Source organism: Aptenodytes patagonicus, chromosome 14 (genome assembly GCF_965638725.1).
Source record: "Aptenodytes patagonicus chromosome 14, bAptPat1.pri.cur, whole genome shotgun sequence".
In the NCBI taxonomy this organism is placed as follows: Eukaryota; Metazoa; Chordata; class Aves; order Sphenisciformes; family Spheniscidae; genus Aptenodytes; species Aptenodytes patagonicus.
In genome coordinates, this window is record NC_134962.1 from 1,912,512 (window position 1) to 1,935,778 (window position 23,267).

Sequence of the window (23,267 nt, forward strand, 5' to 3'; positions counted from 1 at the left end):
CATCCAGCCACGCTCCCTCCCCGCTGCACCCCCCCCCCCCGGGCGATGCTGTGCCCCCCGTGTCAGCCCAGGCACCGCCGCCCTGCCGGGGCCGAGGGGTGGGCCACCCCCCGGGGAGGGGGGGGGGCTCGGCGGGGCCGGGGTGCACCGCCGTGGGCCGTCACCGCTGCGTCTGGGCGCAGAGATAGCCCCACCGGCCGCCCCTCCCGCAGGGGGGATGCTGCGTTAGCGCCTCGCGCCCGGGAATCGTGCTCGGCCAGGCGAAACGTGTTAGGGCTCCATCGGCCCGCGCAGGCTCGCTCCCGACGGGGCTACTAGCCACTGGCTTAACGAGGCAGGACTGCTCCGCTGGGCCCTTTCCAGCCGTGGGGAGGAGCGACGACGGGGAGAGCAGAGCCCAGCCGGCTTTGCAGCGGGCAGGGAAATCTAGGTCAGGGCTCGCTTTAAAAGGGGGCACGGAGCCCAGATCGCGTCGGCTTCCAAGTGAAGCCACGAGGCAGCGGCGCCTGCCCAAGCCCGGCGCGGACGCAGGGAACCGGCGGCCGGGAAACCTCCGTGTTCAGCCGGAGCATCCCCGTCCTGGGAGCTGCGGCGGCCGAGGACGCCCACGGGTGCCACTTCCCATCCGCGCGGCCGTTCACGCAATTCCTCGCTTTGCCGGGAAACAGCCGGGATTTGTAACTCGGGCTCTGCCAGGGCTGGAAAACAAGGTGCTGCCCAGGGACGTGCGCTTTCCAGAGGCAGGGAGCGACGCCCGGGCACAGGGAGATGCCGCTCGTCTCCCGAATGAGACGTCCCCCCGCCCGCCAAAGCTGGCCCCTTCCCTCCCCTCCGCCTCCACACGGCTGGAAGGGGATCAGCGAAGGGAACCGGCCCCAGGCCTGACATTTCAGCGTTTGCCAGCGAATGGCAAGAAAACCAAAGAAAAAACAAACAAACAAAAAAAAAAAACAAAAAAAAAAGCCCCAACCGAGCAAAAAGCCCGGCGGCAGCGAAAGGGGAACTCGGGGGGGGAACGTGGAGGGCACGAAGCTGCGGCTGCCAGGGCGAGCGAACGCCTCTGCAGATGGCGCGGACATTGTGCCCCCAAATTACTGCCCAGGCCCGGCAGAGCCGCAGCGGTTTCGAACAAAAGCGATGAACCTCCACAAAGAGGATTTATTTTTTTTTTTTCCCTTCCGCAAATGCAGGATTGCTCTCTGCTTCCCAACACCCTTCGAGGGCTTGGGATAGGGAATAATTAAGTTGGCAGCATGATGCATTTAATTAAAAGCCAGCACTTGAAGGTAGAGCGAAATTAGCCGCTGGAGCAGCGGATCTTTGGAGGGCGATCCTCCGCATCCCCGCGAGGCACGAGGCCGTTCGGCGGGGCCGGACTTGGCAGTGGGGTTTCACGCCCGGCACAGCTGGCAGAGGCTGCGGCAGCTCCCCGCCAGCTGCAGCCCTCCCGGCTCCTCCTGCTGCAGCCACCTCTCGGGGCCAGATTTTCAGGAATCCAGGCTCCGGTGAGCCCGGAAAAATCCAGATTTTTCACAGGGGCTCATCATTCGGCCGCTCCCCGTGTTTCCACTGAGCCCAGCTTCAAAACGAGACCTGCGCCGAGGCTTCAAACGTCACAATAACCCCCCCCCCAAAAAAAAAACCCCGAAATAAAAAGCCGAGCTGTTAAAATGCTCCCCGCCCCTTCCAAGACAAGCAGAGGTGCAGGGTGGACGGCGGTGATGGGCCGTGCCCCAGAAAGGGCATTTCCAGGAGCGCCGGCGGGCGCTAACTGCAAACCCTCCGCTCGGGCGGCCGAGGCGCGCCGTTGGGAAGGGCTCTGAAAAAAACCGACGCCCGTTTTCCCATTTATATTCACTTCCCTTTTCACGCCTCACCCCGGGCAACCCAAAGAGGCCGAGTGGAAAAGGTTCTGAAAACGAAAGTAGCTGGAAACAAGAGTCCAACCGAGGGGGGTTTTCAGCGAGGCGGGTCGCAGAACTGACGGCAGCGGAGCGGCCCAGGGCTTCCCCGCGCCCTCCTGCGCCCTGACGCGCTTCTCGAAACCAAGGCGGACACGGAGGCGGCGCCGCCGGGGGAGTTTCGGCTCCCGCTCCCCTTCCAGCCCCTCCAAAACGAGCGGCAGGTTTATCGCCGGGGGCCGAGCTCTGCCTGCCGGTAGCAGGGAAGGACGAAACCCTCCTCTCCCGCCATCGCTTCCCCCTTTCGGTGCCGCCGCTGCCGGCTGCAGGTGGGCACCTCGTGAAAATCCCGTTTTCGAGGGGCGTCTGGCAGCGGGCAGCGGCCCCGGCCCAGCGGCCCCGGCCCAGCGGCCCCGGCCCAGCGGCGGGGCTCCCGCGGGCGGGCCGGGAAGGCCCCGGGCACCGCAGCCGCCTTCGGATCCCCACGGGAGCCCCGAACCCTGCGGAGGCCGATAGGCGGGATGGGTGGAAGCGCAGCGCGGGTCGTTACCGTGGATGAATTGTCATCGGGGTTAATTTAACGAGCTCGGCGGGAGAAGGGCCGCCAGCACCGGCCCCGGCCTCCTGCCCGGGCCGGGTGACGAGGGCCGGGGCACGGAGCCCGCAGCCGGGGCTTCCAGGGGGGTCTCACGGGGGCTGCCCGGGGCGGGGGGGCCGCGGGGCCGGGGCTGCCCGGCGGGGCCGGGCCCGGGCCCGGGAGGCCCGTGCTGGTGCTGCCCCCTTCCCTCCGGCCGGGCGCACGGCACCGCCGGCCCCGCCCGGCCCCGCTGACCCCCGGGGGAGCGGAGCCTCCGCCCCATGACGTCACCCCCGCCCCATGACGTCACACCCGCCCCGCCGCCGCCGTTTCCGGTGGCGGGGCGGGGGGGCAGGCGGCGGCGGGAGGGGCTGGGGGAACGTGGCGCCGTCGCCGAGGCGACGCGGCGGGTGACGCGCTCTCCCCGCGACCCTCCCCGGAAGCGGGCGGGAGGCGCGGCGCTGATTGCGTCACAGGGGGGGCGGCGGCGGCGGCGGCTTCTTCGGCGGCGGCGGCTGGAGGGGCCCGGGGCGCCGCCATGGAGAGCGCGAGCCAGGGTAGGGGCCGCGGCGGGCGGGCGGGCTGCGCCCCGGGCCCCGGGGACGGGCCTTCGCCTCCGCCTCCGGTCGCCTTGTGGCGGGGGAGCCCGGGGACGGGACGGGAGGGGACGGGACGGGACGGCCCTTGAGGGGGGCGGCCCTGAGCGGGGGGGGCTGGCCGGCCCGGGGCGGGGGGCTGCTGCCGTGAGGGGACGGACGGTCCCCGAGGAGGGGGACGACGACTGCCGGGAGGGGAGAGACGGCCCGGGGGGCTGCGGCTCCAGGGCCCCGCGGAGGGCGCTGGCGGCTCGTCGTGTCCCCCTCCCCCCCCGCCACCCCGGGCTGAACACCCCCCCCCCCCCCCAGGCCTCGTTCCCTCCCCCCGGGGTTCCCGTGGGCCCTGCGGGCATTTAGCAGCCGCTGCTGGGCAGAGGAGCTATTTTCGACGAGCGGGGCCCGGTGCTTCTGTCGCTTCTGGCAGATGCTCGGGGAGGAAAGGCCGCTGGAGGTTTCTCTTCCCCTCTCTGTGAAGCCCCTTCCGTCACCTTTCCCGTCACACCGCCCGGGTTTGCACAGCGTGCTTCGCTGGCTGGCTGCTGACTCTGTCCGCCCTCTGCTCCTTGTCTGTGGCAGATATCAACCTTAACTCTCCCAACAAAGGTCTGCTGTCGGATGCCATGACAGATGTTCCCGTGGATAGCGCGGCTTCGGCCAGGACCTCCGCGCCCGAGGGGCTGACTGTTGCCGAAGAGGAGGAGTTGAGATCCGAGCTTGCCAAGGTAACGGGGGGGCCTCGCCTTTGTCAGCGGGGGGCACCTGTGGCCTGCTGGGAAGGAACGGGCGGGAGCCACAGGAGCAGGACTTGGGTTTTTTTATGTGTTTTTTTTTTTAATTCCGCGGTGGTGTTACCTTTGGATCTCTCAGCTAATTGTTAAAACGCACAAAGCTGGCAGATACTTCAAACGCTGCAGTATGTTGCGTGCTCTTTCCCAGAGCGACTTAATTTAGAGCTCTGAGGAAATAAGTGGCTTTTGATGCCGTGAGCTTAATCTAGGCTTTTGGCTTCATTTGAAGCGAGAAAACACTTTAGGCAAGTGGTGTGCAAACGAAACTCGTTTTTCCTTAGGAAGCTGAAACAACGGAGCGCTTAATGTGCTTTCTTTTTCTACCTTTTTGTTTTAAATATTTATTACCCCTTACAGACGGCTACTTTTGGCGCCTATATGCTTTTGGAGAGCTGAGGGTTTGTACTGTAATATCCTAAATTTTGGGCACCTTTTGGGGTTTAAAGTCCGTTTATGATTTCTGTCTGAAACGTAGCTGGAGGTAACTGCAGCTGCCCTTCTGTGGTCCCCCCTTTCATTTGAGACTCTCGCGGTGATTCTGTGACTTGCAAGTTGTAGCAAGGGAGAGCTTCGCCGCTCTGGGTGGTCACGCAGGTCTTGGTGAGCCGCAGTTAAAGTAGACGCGAACCCTCTCTGCCTGGAAACAACTGCAGAGCACTTTGAAAATGCTGTAAGACAGACCTCTGAGGAAAAACTCTTGGCTTTAATGACATCGGAGGAGAAGAATCATAAGAAAGAAACCTTAGTTAATACGGCTTAGCAACTGATTTTTATCTACTGTTGAAATCACAACGCTAGAAGTGAGTTCTGTTAATCTTGGTGCCATTGAATCGCCAGGACAGTGACGGGTGTGGATGTTTTCCCGATTGAAGTCTGAGCTGTGGGCCTCCCGTTCCAGCACCGTTCACGTTCAGTTGAATTGCCCTGCACGCGCCCCAAGCGCCTACCAATTCTTTATATTCGTGTAAACGAAATCTTGCGAGTTTTGAGGGAGGTAGGAAGTTGGCCTAATTTTCAGAACTTTACCGAACTGTGATTTAAGACAAACCTCTGACTCTCTCTCAGGTTGAAGAAGAAATTGGTACTCTCAGGCAAGTTCTGGCTGCTAAAGAGAGGCACTGTGGAGAGCTGAAGAGGAAGCTGGGTTTGACTCCCTTGGATGGGTTAAAGCAAAACCTGTCTAAAAGCTGGCACGATGTCCAAGTCTCCAATGCGTAAGTGTTGCCTGTGATGCACGTTTCGCGTTTAAATATAACTTCCTAGTAATTATTTCCAAGCAGCATATTCCAGGGCTCTTCCAAGTGGCTGGAGGCTTTTGCTCTGATGGGTATGTAGACTAAAAAGCACCTAAAACTATTTATTTCGTTGCTGTCGTGCGTCAGTGTCTTTATGAAAGCTCTGTTTATGCTGACATATCTGTGATCTGGATAAATTGTTGCTGGATGCTCTTTCCCGTGATGTTAGAGATCTAGATCACCGCTTGACAGTTCAGTTTGCCCATTTCTGCCCATTCTTTGAGACGTAGGCTGCTGCTACCTTGTTCTGGACTCGGGCTCAAAGAGAAGTGCAAGAACTTTCAGAGCTCTACTGCGTAGTGTTAGTTCAGAAGCTATTTCCCGGGTCGTATAGCTTGAATTAAAAAGCCTGCACTTCCTAGGAAAAAATTCTGTAGTATCAGCGTGTGTTACGCAGAGTCATCTTTGCCTAAAGAAGATCTGGAATTAGACTGACTGTTCCTGAACAGGCGTTAAGGGCATGGTCACTGCAGTGCTTGACAGTGCCAAAAGGGGAGTCGAAGGGGTAAGTTTGGCCCTGCGGTTGTGCCTGGATGTAAGGGACTCTCGGTACCCACAGCGATACCGTTCGGTCTAAAAAGTCTCGTGTAACTTAACTGGAATTTAGCACTGACGGTGCTACTGCAGACCAGATCGTTGAGCTGTTCATCTCGCTGTTTATTCTTTCCCTTTTTCCTCATCTTCCCTCCTACGTCCCTGCCCGATTTCTATTATTCCTTTGTAACTGAAATCTGTGTCATTGTCTTCTAAAAAAAAATGAATATTAAAGTTATATATTCATTAACACTTTCTGTTTCTAGTTATGTGAAAACATCTGAGAAACTTGGAGAGTGGAATGACAAAGTGACACAGTCTGACTTGTGAGTGCCTCGGGCTCCTCAGCAACACCTCCTTGCTCCTTGCTGCGTTCCCCGATTTGTGCTGCTACTTGTTCTCACAGGCATCGGGGGTTGATTGGGAGCTGGAGGCATGGCGAAGCAGGCCTGTTATTAGCAGCATGCCTGGCTTCCAGCTATAAGCATCCCTCAGTTGCAGAGGAGATGAGTAAACGTTACTGCTATCGTCTCTCTCATGGTCTTGCTATTGCAGAAGAAAAATTCCAATCAGTTACCAGACCACATTTGATTTAAAAAAAAAAAAAAAAGGCGAAAAAATCAACCACAGTTTCCCTTTAGCTGGTCGTTGGTAGGTTAGTCTGTTGTGATCGGATGTCTTATTAGTGAACCTCTATCTTTACTGTGAAACTGTTCCTCTTCTCATCGTCGGATGTGGTAGGAATCAGTTTGATTATTGCCTTTCTGTACGGCCACAGGGGAGAGAAGATGCCTGAGGGGCATTTACCTGTAGCTGGAAATAGGGGCTGTGCAAATGCAAATACATACATTCGCTTTTGAAAGCCGCCACGCAGTGGCTCTTCTGCATTGATGTATGTGAACCTTTTTGATGATGTCAACACTAGAAAGCCATGAGTTTTAGTCTTTGCAGTATATACGGGCAGGTGACAAGTGCGGACAAAGAACATCTGGCTACTTTTGTCTCTAGAATATATTCTTTAATTATATCAGACCTCCATTCATATTGGACATGAATCATTTTGATTCCTGCTGCATAGCTGAACGTAAGGGCGCCCTTGAATGTTTTCTGCACTGAAGAGTCTCTCCCTTCTATGCCTTGTGTTGAAGGGGATGGTTATTTAGCTAAGACGAAAACGTGGGTTGGGAGCATCCCGTCGTTAGGCAGGGTGGCACGGATCTAGTTGGGGGGAGTTACACTTGGGGGTGACGTGAACTGCCCATGATATGTCACCTCCTCTGAGCGCTTCTGCGTGTTGTCTGAGCTGGTAGCAGACACGCTCTGTAGTACTTGTATTTGTTCTGTACCTCCAGTGTTAATTCTCACGGCCCCTAAGGTGCTGCTTTGTATGTAGAGAAACATGATTTCTAAAGATTAGAAAATGAAATTAAGTTTAACAGTTTGTCCAGGTCATGCTATATTGGTAAAATACAGCTTTGGGTGTGGCAGTCAGATTTTTCTGGCCTTGAGCTCAGTTCACTGCTCTGTGCTTTTAATACATAGCCGCCACGCAGCATGTAGGAAGGGAGCAGATGATGCAAAGTCTTTCAATTCCTGACACCTTCTAAACTGCAGGCTTTGTTTCTTTGTGCACAGTGTTTGAACGCGCTTAAATAAGAAGGAAACTGGGGCTTAGGTGTCTCCCCGCCTCTGGAACAGCAGCTCTTTTCCTTCTGGCTGTAACAGAGGAGGGGGAAGCTATTGTCAGAGAAATAAAGGCTATGATACTGTAAGTGTAAAGAGACACTAATAATGTGCAAAGTGTCAAAAGAAGCATCTGTCATGAATCTTGGCACTGTGTCTAACCTCCATTGTGTTTGTAGATATCTTTCAGCCAGCAGCACACTGGAGGACTGGAATGAAAAATTAACTCAATCAGAAGCGTGAGTGTCTTAACCTTCAGCGTTAACAAATGTTTTCATGACAGTCTGCTGCCACTAATGTTCTGTGCCCCTGCTTACAGTCCTTTGCTTTGACTAGATCTATTTAAACATTTCTCTTTTCTAGCTTTCACTTTTTTAACCCAATAAATGCCTCTTCTGGGAGAGGGAGCTTTTCCTCAGGTCAGTATTTGAATGATTTCATGGTGGTCCAAGTGATATTCTTCAAATGCCTGCCTGCTCTCAGAGGAGAACTGGCTGAAGCCACCGGGTAGCTGAGACCTGTGTGACACGTGTTGTAACTTCAGCTGACAAGCTGTGGAATAGCCAGGCTGACCTCTCCTTGGTACCCTCACCATGCTCTGCAGGGAGCGGGAGCTTTTCTTTTTGCTGTGGTACCTGATGAGAACAAATAGAGTTGCGGTGTCCGAGGCAGCTGTTCTGTCATGTTGGGGCCCCAAATAGACTTGAACAGCTTAAACCTCACAGCTGTTATACTCCGATTGTTGGCTGCAAAGGTCTCTTAGCCGTGTTTGTATTAAATGCCTGAAATTAAATTCTCATCTGGACTAAATTATGGAAGCGTATTATGGAAGCTGGCCTTTGTCCTTCTCACTGCATCTTTCCCACAGTATACAGGTAGTGTCATTGTTTCCTGAACTGATTTAAACCATGGCAAGGTAGGTCTTAGATAAGCCAGCTTTTCCTGTTCTCTGGGGTGGGTATGGAATTCAGTCTTCTGAGCTGGCTTGTTATTGGCAGTGTGTGTGAATAGAAGGTTTTCTTCATAAGACGGGTGAAAGATGAGCGGAGATAAAAAGTAGGAGTATCAGAAAAAACTTTAAAGTATGCGGATTCTACTTTCAATGTTCCATGTATGTTTTCTAGATTAAGAAGATGTAAATTGTCACGATTTCACTTGCTAAATAGGATGACCTTGGGTTTTATGCTTGCTGACAGTGTGGCTGACTCCAGCGGTGTTTAATCAGAGTTCCTCCCTGGGTGTGCCTGCTAGAATAGAAAACTTTTCGTTATACCTGTTTCCTTGCACTTAATAAGTGCCAGAAATGTGGCGGAAGCGTGCTTTTGTGAGCACTTAAGGCCTGAATAGCAGTGGCACGCTAGTTTTCCTGCTTGCTTTGGCACTAGACAGAGTGACAATTCACGCTAGCAAGGTAGATGCTGATGAAAACGGAGAGGTGAAGGGGATTGAAAAGCAAGATTTGAGCAACGTTTCGGAAAACAAAATGGAATTTCTACTTCCTTTGTCTAAAGCTCAGTAAATGCGAAGAGTCAAGTTCAAGAAAGCCAAGGATGAGGTTTTATTCTTATGTCTTGGGTTTGTTAAGCAAATGCATCCTCTTTCCTGTTGTTTGAGCTTCTCGGCGTTATAACTAACAAGCATCCTGACTGAACTGGGAATGGGCCGAACTCGTGACCTTATGGTGCTTTTGTGCACTGCTGAATTTCCTGGTAGCTGCCACTCCGGGCCACGGCCTTGCCCTCTGCAAGCAGCGCATAGAGAGGACAGAAATCAGCCCAATCTGTCCCTAGCTCCAGTTTCATTGTAACCAGGACGCGACATGGCTTAGGTGGTTTGTGTACTTAGCCAGACAGCACAAATGGTGATTGCTGGATAAAAGCAAGTGAGAGGGAGCTGGCATTAACAGATAAAGGAGGATTTGAGGGTGCAGGTCTGGCTCCTCCCTGTCAGGGTTTATAGGAGAGGGGTGCAATGAAATGTTTGAATACCAAAGGATGAACACCACAGGGAAGAGGTAATTTCTGCAGCTTCTGCTGCAGCCAATTGCCTGTTAGTAGAGCAAGGTATTAATCAGAGCTCATATTTATTACTCCCAGATTTGGATTATTCTATTGTGCTTCGTACTGGTGCTAAGGGAAGAAAGTGAGTGATTGTGCATTTAAAGTCATGGTAAACCTGGCCGTGTCTCTTGCGGGAGGGTAGTTGCAACTTCTAGGTCAGGGCTGGGCGTAGTTAAGTTGCATTAAAGTCTTGTATAACCTGATCCCTGGCTGTCACAGGTGCAGCTCCACATGTGTGTCTGATGGCAGTTCTGGGTTAAAGAGCTTCTCATCTCAGCTGCACTTTCCCGGCTCTGCCTCCTGCATTGCAGCGGTGGAGGTGTGTACGTGTGTGTGAGCTGTGGATGCAGGACTAGACTGGCGATCTGATCTGGTTGCTGCTGTCTTTTTTTTTTGTTTTGTTCTTCCAATTTTATATGTCAGCCGGATCGTTTCCTTGATCTAGATGACTGTGTCAGCACAAACAGTTGCGTTGGCATCATGAAGGAGCACGCTCAGGCAGAAGGAGCAGCACTTGAGTGCTAGATCTTCAGTTGTCTTAAGAATACTGCTGTCAAGTGTGGAAAATGCAGTTGGAAAATCTCTGGCCTTTGTCTGCTGAAGCTAGACGTAATACCTGGGAGTTTGCAGCGTGTGCATGGCGTGATGGTGTCCTTTGGGTCTGTAAACCGTTCCTCTCATTGCTGCTCTGGTGCTCAATGCTGATCTCAGAGTTGAGTGCGAAGCGGACGTAGGGTCAGCGCAACATACTTCAGTGAGCACGAGGTCTTTGTTTCTGCTAGGCAGCTGTAAATCAAATCCCATGACAGGACTCAGTCAGCCAGGGAGGAGCCTAACTGCTGAAGGCAGGGATTGAGATCCTCCTCTTCCAAAGCAGCTTTGGCCCTAGGGTTCAAACATAGTTATTGCAGTAGCAAGGCATGTGTAAGAGCAAGCAGCGTCGATGCTGACCAGTTAACTCCTAAATTGTCCTGAGATGACTACTTCTCGCAAAAGATTGTGCTGTGGAGAAATAGTAGTGAGGCCTTGCTATCGGGGCACGCTCAGGTTCTTCTGGAGTCACTGAATTCAGGCAGAATTGGTCTGAAAAATGTGTAGGTTATAGGAATTTTCTTTCAGGAGCAGAAAGAGGGAAGGTAAAACTGATGCGGTTTTGCCCTGTTCTGCACAAGTCTCGTGTACGTCCTTGATTCGGAAATACTTGGCTGTGGTCTTAAACAAAAAAAACAAGCAAACCAGCATGTTGTCATTGCTATAGCTTGGATGGAGTTCAGGTGCTGTGGTGCTGTCTCCTGCACTTCTGTCTGGAGAGAATGAGATGTAAATAAGTCAGCTGTCATCATGGTGCTTCTAGCCTTGGGAGCTCAGGCATGAGAGAGAACGTTAGGCTGTTTATAATGCCCTTCTCCTAAATATCCTAGTCAGGCAAAAAAGTGATCTCAAGCTGAAATATTTGGAATAAGAAAACTTGGCTTGAATTGTTGAACTTGTTTTCCAGCCTGAGTCTTATTTTTTTTATAATTTGAAGAATGCCATAAATCTAGATGTTAATCACCAACTGTGGAACGGCTTAGAGAGGATGAGTTCATGAAAGTGGCTCAAAGAATCTTTGTTCCTGAGATTAGTCTCATCTGAAGGAAACAAAGGTTCTCAAGTGTCTGTCTTCTCCAGCTTTGGTATAAACTCAAATGTAATCAGCTGACAAACACAAGCTGTCAGACTTCTTATGTATTGTGGTTAATGGTAACTGATAGGAAACTTCTCTACCAATTTATTTCTAAACTGCAAGTTGTAGAGATAATGCTGATTCCTGCATTTCTTTTCTATACAGTGATGTTAGTCTTGCCTCCTTCCTCCATAACCTAACACTACAACAAACGCTGTAACTTCTTCAAGGCTGCAGGCATATTACGGAATACGTTCCTAGACTTGTTTTTTTCAAGGAGACCAAAAGATAGTTGTAGAGCAGATAGGATACCGTGCTATGGTATTAGAGTTTCCACGTGGAAAATTGGGTGTGGGGTTGTGTTTGCAAAAAAAAAACAACCCAAAAACCACCAAATGTTTGTCAGATTTAAGAACGTACGGTCAAAACGGTCAAGTGAGTGTATGGAAAGGTTAATCCTACACTTGCTGCTTTTTTAAAACTTCAAGTCTTTGAATATAGGCAAGACTGGAAGGGGCTTTTTCAGTGAAGTCAGTGCAGCTCACTAACCTAGCTTCTTTCCTTTAATATGGGTTCCTTTTTCAAAATGGGGGTGGGGATGCTTCTTGCTTTCAGATCCTAGCCGTTAGTTCAATTTATGATGTTTTTTTCTATTTAGTTATAAGAAGACCCAGGAAACCCTTTCCCAGGCAGGACAGAAGACTTCAGCAGCCCTTTCCAACGTAGGTTCTGTTATCAGCAGGAAACTTGGTGACATGAGGTAAGATTTCTGTTTTGCGCCCTGGTGCTTTGATCTTGGTTTCAAACAGTGATGAAGCTTTAGACAATAACTAGGCTTTTTTCCATTTTTCTGCTTAGTTGGCAGCACGTTGCTGTTGATGGACTACCTTCTTCTGTGTGGCCCTGTACGTCATCGTTTAGGACAGATTAAATGCTTATTAAAGACTTGTTGACGGGATAAAACCTGTTCTAAGGCATTTAAGTTTGATTTGGCTTAGGAGAACTGCCAGAACGTTTTTAGCAGCCTTCCCCTTTTCACTGTCCTATGGTTTCACTGCAGCTTTTACGTCATATGTAAGAAACTAGTATTAGAGTTTACCTTTTCATTACTGGATTATGGAGGTGTGTTTTCTCAGTGTTACTGTTTAGGATTAGAAGGGGGTCATCACTCCTGTGCTCTGTTACGCTTTAAAATGGGGCAAAGTCTGGATGCTGCATTTCATGCAGTTTCAAGCCCTGCGTGTCAGCTTTCCATGGAGAAGGGCAGTATGCCTTCCAGGCACAGGTGTGTCGTGTAGATTGGAAGGTATGAATTGATTCAGAAGACCATGACAACACCAAAAATTTCTTCTTGTGGTTGGCGGTTATCTAGATTCCTTAAGCAGATGACTGCTGAAGTAATTGCAGATTTAAACCTCTCTGAATTGGAAAGCGGGGGGAAGGTTCCCTCGGTTGTTGGCTGAGGTTCTTGCTCTGCGAGTTTCTCAGCTGTACGAAGTTGAAGGTTAGAATTGGTGATTTACCCGATCTTCAGAAAATTTAAACTGAAGATTGCTTTCCCCGTTAATGGTGATGTCCAAGTTTTTCACACGTAATACCTTGAACACGCTGTTCTTGGAACCGAGAGCTAATTCTGAATGTCCAACCTGTCTAGGCTAATAAGGAAGTACTCTTAGAGCTTGTATTTAACATGAGGTATCAGACCTTGGATTGAATGGGTAGCTGTCATTCTTTGTAGGGAACTTCCTATTCCACTGTGGCTGGGAGTATCCAAGCGGTAAGAACGTGTTGGCTTCTGATGACATAGTACTGATTTATTCTAGTTCTGTCCTCAGTGAGTTATTTACTGTGTTCCCGGAGGGTAATTTTTAGTGAGTGTTTTCAGTAGCTCACTTCTCTGAATTTGGCAGAGGACTAGCTGGCTTCCTACCCTTTCCAGTATTCAAGTTTTAATTTTTCTTTCTTGGAAACTACCTAGTCTGTTGGAAGAAGAGATTTACGTGTAATCACAGCAGACCGATACTGGTGCAAGATGTGGTGGTAACAGATTTTGCTAAACTAGTAATAGTGAAGTAAATTTGGTGCTTGCCTTCTGCAGTGTGGTCAGGCTGTTGTGGCAAAGGGATGGGAACTGTGCTTTTTGGACCAAAGGGGGAACTCCCGAACCAGTGTTGCCACCAGAAGAAGCCGTTTTGACGGGCTCGGTCCTGCCTGTCGTCTTTGGGTTGGGAGAATCCAGTTCACCGCGTAGCTGCAGAAATGTTTGTGCCATCCCAGGAGCAGATGGAGGGAGGGGACGCGTGGCCGAGTGAAGAGCGTGCCTGTTACTCCTGGTGACAGCTGGCCTGACACAGTCATAGTGAAAACTGGCTGTATGGTCAGCTGGCCTACAAACAAGTCAGGCCTTTGCAGGAATGGCACTGCTCAGCATTAGTCACCGATTTAAACGCTTGCCTTCCTTTTTATAGCTAATACCTTCGGTGATGTCTTATGAAATAGAGGCAGCTTCTGTCTTAGAACTTGGGAATCCCTGCCAAAGTTATTTCAGCAGGATTTGCTTTGTATATGTGGCCCATGGGGGAACACAGTAATGATTTTTTAAGACTTTCAGTTTTTCTATGCATATATAAACAGACTTCTGTCTCCTGTGCTGCATTCAAGTCTTGATATTTCTGATTCTGAATAAGGTTTAACTCTGAGCATAAGTTTCTGCCAGAACTGTCCAACTTCCTACCCTTGCCAGGTGAAACTCTGGTGTTCTGATACGTGATCAGAGCTGACGAGGAGTGAAGTCTGTTGTATTGTTGTGATCACTTCTCTGAACGAGCGGGGATGATCTCTGTTCCCAGAGGATCTCTGTTACGGGGCCTCGTAGCCTACACTGCAACCGCCATCACTGTACTTTCTTTTTTCCTCTTACACTACAAATTCACTTGTAAAGCAGGTTTATTTTCCATCACTGGAAGTGTCGAGATAACAGAAGGGATTTCCTTGTTTAGTCAGCCTTCACCGGTTGATAAATGCAAGGAAGGCGCGATGAATGGGACAAACGCCTCCGATGCATGGAGGGCGTAGCCGTAATTCCATTAAAAATGCTTGGACCAAAATGCTGTGAAATACAACTAATGTGTCCCTGGGTTAAATCTTTAGGGTTGCTGTGTTCTGGTCAAAATAATTTTAAATGTTATAGCTGTGGATTGTAAGGAGACATTGTGAAGTTAAGGCAGTAACTGTGCACTAACTGTATTAATGCCGTTGCCCTATTAGCTTGCCTGGAGGGGAGAAAATGTAGCTTAATTAGCGGGTGGGATTTTTTCAAATCTTGGCCAATTCAGCTTTTTCTGTTATCTCCACTTACAGTTAAAAAGTAAATTGGCTTTTAGACGTTCTGTTCCTGCATTTTACTGATCCCAGCAAACTGCAAAATTGCAAGTGTTTTCTTTCTGTTGGTAACAGCTTGCTTTGTGGTTTTGTGTCCCCCAATACACTTCATGTTGTCTGATGAAGTTTGCTGCTGTACCTAATACTACAAGCAAATTCATTATGAAATGTTAGCCCGAGCCCCAAAGGTGCCTGTGAATTCCTGAATTTTTGTAAACTTTAAATCCTTATGAAAGGAGGAAAAGGGTTACTGCTAGGTCCAGGCCAAGATACTGAACAAACGAACCAGTGCTTGTGGTATTGCAGAGAGTAGCATGGTGCATGGGCATGTGTTACCTGTGTTCTTCTCCTTTAAGCAAGAGTAAGTAGAAAGTTGATTTATTTCGCATGCAAAGACAGCATTTCAAGGAGTCTACCCTGGCAGAGAGCTGACTTGGATGCATGGGGAAATGAAACCACAAAGCCTAACGTCTTCGCTCTCTCTGGCTGTAAGGAAAAGCCCTTGTACTCCCTGCCAAGTACTTCAGATCCAACTTGCCGCGACTGCTTCCTGCTGCAGAGACAAAAATTACATTCAAGTGGAATAAAACACTGCTTCTGGTAGGAGAAGCTCCTTCAGAGCATCCTGGTAATCTTACTAGTAGAAGTAGGAAACCTCAGTCTGTTATTTCAGACTACTGAGATGCTACTGCATTGCGAAATCACACAAGGAAATCTGGTAACCTGGTGAGGAATAGTTTGCCTTGAAACCTCAAAATGGGCAACCAGGTTGTGGGGTAAACATGATACCTTTTATCCAGATACTCTTATCTTTTATTATGCTGAGATACGTTTGTTCTCTGAACTGTAACTGTGAGATCTGCAGGCTTGGCAAGGTAACGTGCAGGTATCCATTGCAGGTTCCTGTTAACAGAAGTTCTCAACCAGAAGTCCTAGCAATGCTGTCTTTGTATGAGAGCTCGTGGGGGGAAATGAGGGAAGAAGGTATCTTTACCAAATTACTAGCGCTTGGTAAAACCCTCAGTTTAGGAAAACATGCTCTAAAAAAAAAAAATCACATGAAAGCAGTGGATAGGGGTAGGTAAAATGTTTTGGGTTGCTGTTGCACACCCACTCCTTTCCCTCCCAGCACCCTGGCTCTAAGTTGCTGTAGGTGCCGTTACTGTTCTCTGAAAAACGTCTTAGCTTGGCTTGAGTTAATGAAAAGTAATTTGGTTTTGCTTGCTTCTGTAATTTATTTTGAGAGGCTTCCTCCTGGGTAGTTGACTCTGCTGTCCCATGATCCTATGACCATGTCCCTGCTTAGTTGCCCTGCATTTAGTGTTTAGATCTGCACAAGTCTCTGATTGTTGCTTCCCTTTTCTCTCTGCTGCCCGTGGCTCCTTCCAGGGCTCACCCCTTCTCGCATTCCTTTAGGTAAGAGATTCTTCAAGGCTGCTAAAAGAGCATTTGTTCCCATGCCAGGCCCTTGCAGACGTTAAAGGGGAAGCTGATTATTTAAGCCTTGCCTACACTTTTGACACAGATTGAGAAACCTACCACAAACCAATGCCCTGTAATTGACTTTTGTATCACAGTTGCAGTTTGCAGTTAAATACTCGTGCTTACTGTCCTATGTCTGGAAAACTAAGTTCTGGGCTGCAGCTGTTAAATGAGGGAAGAGAGGGCTGCCTCTTACCGCTTCGGCTGTCCACAGCAGCCTGTGTGTGGAGAGTAAGTGCTTAAGAACCAGGGGTATGCTGCTCTTGCATACGGTGTCTGTCTAAAATTGTCATTTAACTTTTTCCTCCTTATTCTGAACGCTTCCCAGTAGCAGTTACTCCATTCGCCACTCGATAAGTATGCCAGCGATGAGGTAATGTAGCAAATACCCGTGTCTCCTGAGTGGGGGCGGTGGGAGAGTACAGCTGACTCCGTCATTATTGGGTTTTTGGTTCTGATTTGTGCAACTGCTTCCCTCCTTAAGCAGACCCCACTCGGAGTATGGGGTAACCGCGTCCTGCAGTTTGAGTAATTCAGGGTGTTTTTTTACCCAGTCTTTCTCTATGGTTGTTAGCACCTGTGTTGTTCTTGCACTAAGCGCAGTGTCGCAACTGTACTAAAGTCTAATTGAAATTCGCAGCTTCCAGAGGTCCCCGAAGGGCAGGGGTTACAGTCCTCCTCTCGCAACGTACGGCATGGCCATCGCTAATAACAGAGATGAATCCTAACCGGAACGCCCTGTCTCCAGCCTGGAAGCTCAGTGCCCACCTCGCGTGCCCTTGTGGTGCATTAGGTGGTGATCTCCTTGCGGGAGAAACGACTGCCAGGGCTGGACGAGGCCCACAGAAGCCTCCTCTCTGTTCATCCTCGTTCCAGATCGACGGAGGCTATTTTACGGGCGCAGATATAAAGCGATTCTTTGGAACAAAAATAACCGAGATGAGGCTAGTCAGCTGCCAGTGCTCCCGCAGCCTAGCCCGGGGAGAGCGGCTCTGTATGAGTAATTGCCCAGTCTGATTGCTCGGTACAGAGCACTCCCCTGGAATCATTTGCAAGCGAAGAAGCTTGTTAGGTTGTCAAACAATTGACCTGGTTTTCTTTGCTAGACATATTAAATCCTCTGATTAATTTATTAGGTTTTTGAGCATTTCCTGATGCAAGTGATCACTCCTGTAGTAATGAAAGCTGCCCATAGGTACAGGCACATGGCCCTTCCCCTTCCTGCCCACGGGATGTAATATGGGAAACCGAAGCCTTTGTTTTAAACCCTTTTCAGCTTTTCCTTTCATTATTTAAGACAGCATGCTCTTAGTTGGAAGCCTTGTAGAACTAAGAGCTGGTTTCTTCTCTACTTACCGTGCGTTGATTCCCTAGTGAACTGGGACTTGTTTCCCTCAGCGTTTTAGCTTGAGCAATTGAGCAGATTGCACGTGGTATAAATGTTTTCCTTCAGAGTTTGTATGTGGTATTCTTGTCTGGTGTGCCCGAGAGATTTGTGCCAAAGGCTGTGAGGAGCTGGAAGCGTTCTGGGTGCTGCTGTCACTGCACGGGAATGGCCAGAGAGCCCAGTCACGCTGCGCGGTTTGATTTAGTTAAGAACTAACTTGTCTTGATTTGTTCTTTGTTTGTTTTTTTTTTTTCCCCCCTCTCCTTTCTTCAAGGAATTCTGCAACCTTCAAGTCATTTGAAGATAGAGTTGGGACCATAAAGGTAAGTCTGCTTTGTCTTGTAAACATACAGCGTGAAGCCTTATGCAGAAACTTGAATTTCTGCAGTGTTTTTCTTGTAGACTAGTATTCGGGCAAATGGCTTCTCAGATATGTGAAGTCTTTGCTACAGTAGGTGACCCTGACAAGGGGGAATTGACTTGGTATTCTCGGTGGTGGTTTCTCGTTATCCTAACTCTCTTCTCTCCTTTCAGTCCAGAGTGGTGGGCAGCAGGGAAAATAGCACTGACGGCCTCCACTCCCCCTCGGGAACTGGAGACAAGCCTCCACAAGACAACGCTCCTTTCTAGACCTGCGATGTGGCTTTGCACGGCTGTGCACAACTGTAAGAGCAAGCCCCCTCCCTCCCAAATCTTCACAACAGCAACAACATGCGAATCCAAGAAGGGGCTGAGAGCCAGTCTGGAGAGATCCATCATTCATTCATAGACACTGCTGCTGGATCCAAGTCAAATAAAGAGAATGCAAAGTTTTGTACACAAATAATATTTTACACTAAAGTTTGTAGATTAAATGTATCACTGCTGTCCTTTTGGGAGAGCATGTAAGATGGAGTTTCCTTAAAGTAGCTTAGAAATGCCACTGGTATAGATAAAAACAGGTTTCCCTTGTCTGACATAACTTGGAACAGATACATCGCCCTGAGCAGCGTGAGGAGGGCAGTTATTGGAGAAACCAAGTGCATGGGCATCTTAGCTTCAGCTTCTGCCTGCGTTCTCTGTTCAGGGCATGCCATGCAGCTACTCGGTGAGCTCCCAGGCTTCTCCCGTTACTGTTTTCTCTGGCACTCGTTGGAGTAGTCTGGTAAATGGGGTAAACAGTTGGGGTTTTTTTTCTGGGCTCCCAAAAGGGAAACTTCACTTAGCAGCTGCCTCGTTGTTACACTAATGCTCTAGCTTTAACAAAACTAAAAATCTTTATTTTTAAATGCAATGAACTTTGAAGAAATAAAGCTTAAAAGAAAAAAGCTTCGGCATCATATTATGGAAATGCTCCCTTGGACTCTGAAACTGAATTGCAAGCCTTACATCACTTTATGCTTTACTCGTTTATGACTTTTTTTCTGCAGAGAATACCGTAAGGGTTATAAAGCTGGATGTTGAGCAGTGGAGTTTTGCATCATACAGTAGTAGCAGCATGCTTATAAGCCAGTTGTTTTGTTAAATTCAGTGGTGCACTCCGTTTCCTGAGTGTATGAAACTTGCTTCTCCCTTCTCAGTTTATGCCTTCGTTCTTGGAGGAAGAATTTCTGAAGGCTGCTAGCAACAGGGCCGGATTAAAAAGGCCAAAGCTGTCTCTAGCAATACGGACACTACGTTGGAGGGGCTCTGCTCTGCTCTCTGTGGGCTCCTCCATCTGGTACATCTGACTGCGGCTGGATGGGTTTTTCAGTTGAAAGCCCCAGCTCTGATCTTGGTTTACAAAACTGGCAGAGAGTCACGGAGCTCAACCAGTTCCTCCAGGGGCTGGATGTTTTGCCCTTTTGATGTCCAACTTCATTGCTCAGGAGCTGAAAAATTATGAGTTTTCTTTTAGAGGCCTGATCTTATTCCAGGCAAGGTGCCTCCACATAGAAATATCTAGAGTGAGCAATTCTGTGCCTTAGAGGCGAAGTGGGACTTACTCAGGTCTTTAGACTTGCTTATGTACATATCTGGGTAGTTTTAGTGGTTTACCGCCCTGGAGGGACTGAACCGTCTCTGACCCTTCTTTAGAGAAGCAAGTTTTGACACTTACCTGCTGATTAATCTCAGTTTCCCCCCACCCCTGCTCCCCTCCTTCTGCAGACCTGGGGACACGGGATGAAATGTTAGAAGGCAGATGTACTAGGCAGTAGGTGGAGTGTAGAGTGTCATTTACTGGCGCTCCTTGTTTGACTGAAACTGGCCTCCCTGCGAGGAACAGAGCCGGTGAAATGGGGACTGCTGGAGCTTGGGTATTGAGCTGTTTCTCTTTACAGATAAAGACTGAGGAAACTTGTCAATAAAGCATTCCTTTGGGAGAAAATGGGGTGAATGTTCTTGTCTCGTTCTATCTAACAGTACTGAAATCCGCTCTTGGGTGCGTGTTACAAACGTGTCGGGCAAATACCAACTGCCTGCAGCAGCTTGAGGCGAGAAGCAACTGAAATACTCTCTTCTATCCCGTCCCTCTGGCTGCTTTGTCCGTCGGCTCTCCGGGTGCTTTCTCATGGGGAGATGTGCTAAATAATATTTACAGTCCGATGTTTCCTTTTCAAGATGCCGAACACCAGCTGGTTCCCAAGACGTACCTGTGCTCAACCAGGGGCTGGGGAGCTGCAAGCCCACGCTGACCCTCCGAGTGCCGTCACGTCGCTCCCTTCACCGCCGCAGGTGAAGCAGACGTGCCTCCAGCTCCCTCACGCCGTTTTCCGGAGCTCGGAGCGTGGGACCGCAGCCGCAGCGGTAACCTTGGCAGCGGGGGCTGAGGCTGGAGAAACTTCTAATGTGGAAAAGCAGCAGCTGTGGTGCTGGCTCGGATTTACGGCGTGATACCTCAGGGAATCGGCTTCTGGGAAGCTCTGGCAGTCGCTACCGATTTAAACAGCACGGTGCAGGGGGAGCAGTGAATGTATGACTGGAGTTGGGAGCTGCTCTCTTAAATTTAAAAGGGCGGTGGAGAGCAGGCGAATAGGTTGTGAGAGAGGCCGGCAGAGCTCTAGCTGCCTGGTGCGCTGCGTTTTCAGAGGAAGGATGCCTGGCTAAGTTTGAAGCATCTGCTTGGTTTTGTGGGGTTTGGGGTTTTGTTTGTTTTGAAGGTTGGGGGGTTTTTTTGCTACTCGACTTCCGTAGGTAAAACTACATCTCTGCAGCTGGGTCTAAGAGCAAAGGGGTTGGTATGATACCTGATCCTGGAGGAGAGATGCTGCAGGGAGTCCCCAGGCTGCAGAGCTGGGGCTGCGAGCTCCCCTGCGAGAGCCCCAGGCGCGGGGGCATGCTTTTCCACCTCCCCGGTCCCTTCCAGCGAGCGATCTGGGGTGTTTTGAAGGAAGGTTAATTAAGCCTTCCCTTCCTGGTTACAGGCTTGACACTGTTTTTGTCCCTTCATGGTTTCCAAGTGTGCTCCTGGCAGCTCTTGTGGGTGCAAACCCCCGGTTTACTTCGGGGCTGGGCTGTGGACTGCAGTGTCCCGTGCAAAGGACAGGGGGGACGTGGCTTCCTTCCTTGCAAAAACCCAGGAGCACGTGAAGCCCAGGCAGCCTCGTGAGCACCCGCCTGCTCTGTCGTAACCGGGGGAGAAGGCTTTGACAGCAATATTCCCCTTCTGTTCATCCCCTGCCAACAGCCTCGGTGGGCCAGAGCTGCTCAGAGGGGCTCGGGGGCAGCCCGGTGTCCCTCGGCGGCTCTTCTGCTGCCTTGGAGCCTCGAGAGGGTTTGTCCTGGAGCTTTTTCAGAGTCACTTCTCTCTCCTCCCTCTTTTTCCTGTTGTTTCCGTTAAATGAAACATCCCGGTATTAAATCTGCGCTAACGAGGCCGGCACGTGAGACCCATCAGAGCTGGGATCTTTGCAGGCAGTGACAGAGCCAGCGACCAAAACAGCGTCTCCCCTTTCCTGTTCCTCTGGTTGTATCGCATGATTTTCCTTTTCTTTCCTCATCGCTGAGGACTTGCTGGGCCTCCTCTGACGGCTCCCATGTTTTGGGGCGGCGGGGAGGGGGGGAGGTCCATACTGAGTGGACGTTATCGACTGGAGACGCGGTAGCTGACGAGAGGCTTTTCCCAGGGCGGTGCCTCCGGCACTGCCGCCTCCCCGGGAGGATGCTCGTCTCTCCCCGTACCTCCCGCTGCTGCGGTTCGTCTCTGCCGGCTCCGTGGTGCGAAGCACGGGGCCAGGTGATGCTCACAGTCCGTTCCCGACACATTTCCAAGCTGGGTGCTCATGCAGCAGCGTCTCTGCACAGCCGGGTCCCGCTGCCGGCCTCAGCTGCCGTGGCAGTGGGCAGGGCTGGATGGGTTGGGGCGATCATTTAGGTCCGTAACTGGGTGAGCACCCAGCAAACAGGAGGGAGCTGAGATTCACCGGGGAAGGGAGAGCAGCTCCCGAGGAAGCCCGAAGCCACATTTTGGGGTGTGGTGACACATGAAAGAGACTCGGCAGTCCTCATTGTCCCCTGCCAGCAAGCAGCCAGGGACAGGCTCACCCTCTCGGCTTGAAATGAAAACTTCCCGGTGGATTTGTGATGTTTGTCTCCTGCCCGTGAGGAAGAGGATGGGCGCCCTCATCCCAGCAAAGCACTGACCCCTCGCTCCTGCATCCCTGGGAGTTTCCAAAACCCCAAAGCATGGGGTGACATGGGGTGGCCGGGCAGCGCAGCGTCCTGTGCCCTTGCTCTTGGTTTGTGCACCGTAATTGCCTGGCTTGGAGAGTTTGAGAAAGTCCAGCGCAGGGCACTGGGACACCTGAGCCATCAAAAGGAGATCCGCATTACTGCGAAGGAGAGGGTGAGCACCCACGCCCGAAGACGGGACAGCTCGGGCAGAGGAGCGCAAGGTGCAGAGGCTTCATCGGGAGCATCGAAGGTGGCGGGAAGCCGGATCGCTCCATCCCACAAAGTGAGAACAAGCAGATAAACAGCAGAATCGAAAAGTAACTAACTGCAAAAAGCTAGAAGGAGCCACTTTTCCCTGCTGGCACCATGTCCCGACCCTCAGCCGAAACCACGGCAAGTGTTTTTTAAGGAATTTGACATTTATGCTCGTGAGAGGGGTTGCACAACTGCTCCAGCGACTGGGAGCCTGCGCTCGTCCGCGGCCGAGCGGGCAGTGTCCAGAGCCGAGCACTGGCCCGGGGCTCCCAGCCTGGGCCCGCTCGCTGCGCCCCGGTGGGTGCGAGCAGCCTGGGCTGGCCCTGCGTGGGCGCTGGGGTGGGTTCAGCATCTCTTTTTGGGTGCAGACTCTTGGGTGCAAGGTCAGTTCTGGGGAGCCCCACACGTAGCCAGTGTTTCGGAGGGGGGGAGGTACCGGGTGTTCTCTGGAGTATCAGTGCCGGAGCTGGGCTGGGAACAGGGACTCGGGCTGGAGTGAGGAGAGGGTGTGGGCACACGATTAACGGCGATGACTCCATTGGCAAATGGGATTCATCATCGTTAATTTCTTTAAAACGTGAGTCAGAGGCAGCAGACGGGAAAGGCCATTAGAGCCGCACAGGGAGGTCACACGCCAGCGGGGCCGTGCCAGGGCAGCGGGAGGGATGGCCAGGGCGAGCTGCAGTGCCCGGGCAGCGTTCCCGCACCGGCACTGCGGTCACTCGCTCTGGGACACGCTGGACGGAGGGAAGTCGGGCTTTCGCCCGCCAGTGGGAAAGAGCGGTGTTCCCCAGGGAGCGGCCAGGAGTGCCCGGAAACTTGGGCAACTGGGGAAAACACTCAGACTCTTGAGCTTAAAAAAACCTGTTTTCCTCTAATTGTAAGTGCTCGTTTGTTCATTAAAAGGAACTGGCTCAGCACCGCGCTCCTGGGGCGCACAAGAGCTGGCAGCCCATGTGGGGATGTGCAGGCGGCAGGCTGGGCGCAGCACCCCGAGAAAAAGCGCAGATGACGAAGGTGCTGCACAAAC

The 23,267-nt window shown here is 51.0% G+C and overlaps 1 protein-coding gene across 14 annotated transcripts; it reads left to right on the plus strand.

The window, feature by feature from the left end:
- The first annotated feature begins 1,958 nt into the window (after window positions 1–1,958).
- TPD52L2 (TPD52 like 2) lies at window positions 1,959–19,700 on the plus strand. 14 transcript variants are annotated; one of them, XM_076352195.1, is made up of 10 exons: window positions 1,959–2,230; window positions 3,678–3,796; window positions 4,928–5,076; window positions 5,958–6,017; window positions 7,554–7,613; window positions 11,759–11,860; window positions 15,871–15,897; window positions 16,292–16,336; window positions 17,625–17,673; window positions 17,885–19,700. In XM_076352195.1, the coding sequence occupies exons 2-10, from the start codon at window positions 3,695–3,697 to the stop codon at window positions 17,978–17,980; spliced, it is 690 nt and encodes a 229-aa protein (XP_076208310.1). In that variant the 5' UTR covers window positions 1,959–2,230; window positions 3,678–3,694; the 3' UTR covers window positions 17,981–19,700. The 14 variants fall into 14 exon arrangements, with proteins under 14 accessions (XP_076208310.1, XP_076208309.1, XP_076208303.1 ...); XM_076352194.1 differs by having other exon boundaries at window positions 1,960–2,230; window positions 3,651–3,796; XM_076352188.1 differs by lacking the exon at window positions 1,959–2,230 and adding an exon at window positions 2,973–3,035 and having other exon boundaries at window positions 3,651–3,796.
- The last annotated feature ends 3,567 nt before the right edge of the window (window positions 19,701–23,267 follow it).